The sequence below is a fragment of the Protobothrops mucrosquamatus genome, unplaced genomic scaffold (genome assembly GCF_001527695.2).
Source record: "Protobothrops mucrosquamatus isolate PMUCROS unplaced genomic scaffold, P.Mucros_1.0 scaffold963, whole genome shotgun sequence".
In the NCBI taxonomy this organism is placed as follows: Eukaryota; Metazoa; Chordata; class Lepidosauria; order Squamata; family Viperidae; genus Protobothrops; species Protobothrops mucrosquamatus.
Window position 1 is genome coordinate 151542 of NW_015387207.1, and position 2902 is coordinate 154443.

The 2902-nt window shown below is 38.6% G+C and overlaps 1 protein-coding gene across 1 annotated transcript in view; it reads right to left on the bottom strand.

The window, feature by feature from the left end:
- Nucleotides 1-1133: 1133 nt before the first annotated feature.
- The window catches only part of HMGCL (3-hydroxy-3-methylglutaryl-CoA lyase), a 15121-nt gene continuing 13352 nt past the window's right edge, over nucleotides 1134-2902 (bottom strand). The window contains exon 8 of the mRNA XM_015819661.1: nucleotides 1134-1771. Coding sequence (XP_015675147.1) covers nucleotides 1670-1771 — 102 coding nt within the window. The 3' untranslated portion in view covers nucleotides 1134-1669. The remainder of the gene's footprint in view (nucleotides 1772-2902) is intronic.

The window sequence follows — 2902 nt, forward strand, 5'->3', positions numbered from 1 at the left end:
GGGGGGTCAAAAATCCAGAAGCTAGAGATTAAAGAGAAAGAAGACTCAGTCTATTTTAAAACATGGGAAAATTTTTATCAATGGTTAGCAGAACGAGTTAACGAAAACTGCTTGTAAAACTTAAGATGATTGACTTTCTTTTTTGATTAATTGATGTTTTATAACTTTTGTTATTTTTGTTGACTACAGCTACTTATTATATTAATTAACCCTGTTGAATACTTGTATCTGGATAATAGTTTGCTTGCTAAAGCTTGGAATGTTATTGGGGGCAACCCCATTGTTGTACCCATCCCCACCCTAATCCCTTCCCTGAACCCTATCCTGAATCCCACTACCTAAAAATCATCCTTGTTTTCCCTTACCCTGATAAAACTTAATAAAATATTGGGGGGGGGGGGAATCCAGAAGCATCCCAGAGATCCAGGCACAGAACTTCAGTCTGGGACCTTATTTATCTTCCTGTGTGGGACCTGGGCTGGGCCCCAGTATCGACCCCCAAAAGAGTACTGCTAAAGTGCAAAGCTCAGTGAGATGAGCAGCACCAGACTGCAAGGTTGAAAGTCCAGAAACAAGTTAATCAGTGCCAAACAGATCCAGGGTGCGCTTGGTCATTCGGTCATAAATGGACAAGACCCCTCTCAAGATTGCTAGAAACATTTGCAAACATCAATCTTTGTCACTCAGAAGCTCCTAACCACAGTTATTTAGTGAATCGCTGCAGTTGTTAAGCTACTAACATAGTTGTAAAGTCAATCTGGCTTCCCCACTTTGTTAGATGATTTCATTTTTGATGTGTGCTGTTGTGCCCACAGTAAAAAAAATGACAATAAAAGTTATCTTATCTTATCTTACATGACCCTGGGGCACTGCAACCATCACAAATTCTTTCCAGTCGCCAAGCCTCTGAATTTTGATCACGTGACCATGGAGATGCTGCAATGGCGTAAATGTGAAAAACGGTCACATTTAGTGCCGTTCTAAGCTTCGGTCACTAAACAAATGGTTCTAAGTTGAGGGCTACCTGTATGACTGCTTCTGACTGCTCCTTTGATTCCCTTGGGTAGAACATTGGGGGGGAGGGAAATCAAACGGCACAAGTAACATTCAAATCCAGAGTAAAAATATTTTTTTTTATTTGGAGAGAAATCCCAGCTTATGTTTTGCTTCAATGCTTGACAAGACGAACACTATAGAGTGGTGTTTCTCAACTTCAGCCACTTTAAGATGTGTGGACTTCAACTCCCAGAATTCCCCAGGACCACTGCACCTAAAAAGGATCATAAGGATCCAAGAGCTTATAAAAACTTGTCCTGACAGTTAGGACCTTTAGAAATCCCAGCATTGGAGAAACGCTGGAGGGACGGGTGCTGGGCAGTGTGATGGCCCTAGATACAAAACAGATTTCAGGAACAGGAGTCTTAGGTCAAAAATAAGGGCAAGCATAATACATTTGCTCCTTAAAATAACTGCAACATCCATCTTCAAATACAGCCAACGTGTCTGATGGGTAGATATGGTGTTCTACATTCTTCCATCTTCTTATCTTGAAGGTCTGGGTCATTTGAGAGTGCTTAAATAAAGTTAGGGGAGCAAATACTAACGTGGCAATTTCCAGACTGCCATGCAGTTTTCATCCCAGCAAGTCCAGGAAAGGCACGGATCTACTTCACAGTTTGCAGCTGGCCTGTGCAACTTTTGAACTGGTCTTCCGGTTCAGCATCTTGCAGATGTAAATTCCTGCTTCAAGGAGCTTTGATAAATCCACACCCTTTACAGGTAAAAAAAAAGGAGGGGGGGGGGAAAGGACAGCTGTTTATTTTGCATCCACAAAGCTATACAGGTAGTCCTCAACTTACACGACCACAATTAAACCCAACATCTCCATTGCTAAGACAGTTAAATGAATTTTGCCCCATTTTATGACCTTTCTTGCCACCGTTGTTTTTTTTTATAACAAGTTTTATTAATTTTTCAATTTTACATCCAAGTATTTAGGAAGCAGTGTGGTGATTGGGTAATCAATAGTCCAGTAACAAAATCTTTCGTGCACATCTCAGGTTGCGTCATTGAAAGTTCCCTCTCTATTTCCCTTAATTATTATATCACATTCAAGTGAATACATTTCTAGTTATAGCTCAATCAATCAATACATCTGTCAATATAATTTTACTTATACCTATCCAAGTCCTGTTTTTAAGTTTTACCTAATTTCAATTACCGTGTTCCAATTTAGCCTTTAATCTCCATAATATTTAGACTTCGGGTATCCCAAATTTTCCCAAATTCATTACAAAATAGTTATTGTATCTAAAATACACATATTGTTCAGATAATTTACATTCTTACTTTATTTCACAAGTATATTCTATTTCTCATCCTAGTACCTCATCATTTACTAATAAAATAACTTTTATTGTCACAAACCAACTTCTTGCCACCATTGTTAAGGGAATCACTGCAGTTGTTAACAACGCGGTTGTTAAATGAATCTGGTTGGCTTCCCCATTCACGGCCCACCGGTTGAGTTAAGGCACCAGGCTTGAATGTAGGAGGCTGTGCGTTCTAGTCCTACCTTAGCCATCAAAGCCAGGTGGATGACCTTGGGCCATTCACTTTCTCTCTGTCCAGATCACTTCATGGGAAGCTCTTGCAGAGAAAGCAGCCGGAGGAAGGAGTATTGGCTATGATCACCACCTTGTGTTGCTTATAAAAAAAAGTATAAAGGTGGGATAGAAATAAAAAGGCCACCAAGCTATCCACCTAATTTAATTTTTCACCCTTTCAGTATTTCAAGAAGATCCAACGAAAGCTTGGTAAATAATAATAATAATAATAATAATAATAATAATAATAATAATAATAATAATAATAATAATAATAATAATAATAATAATAATAA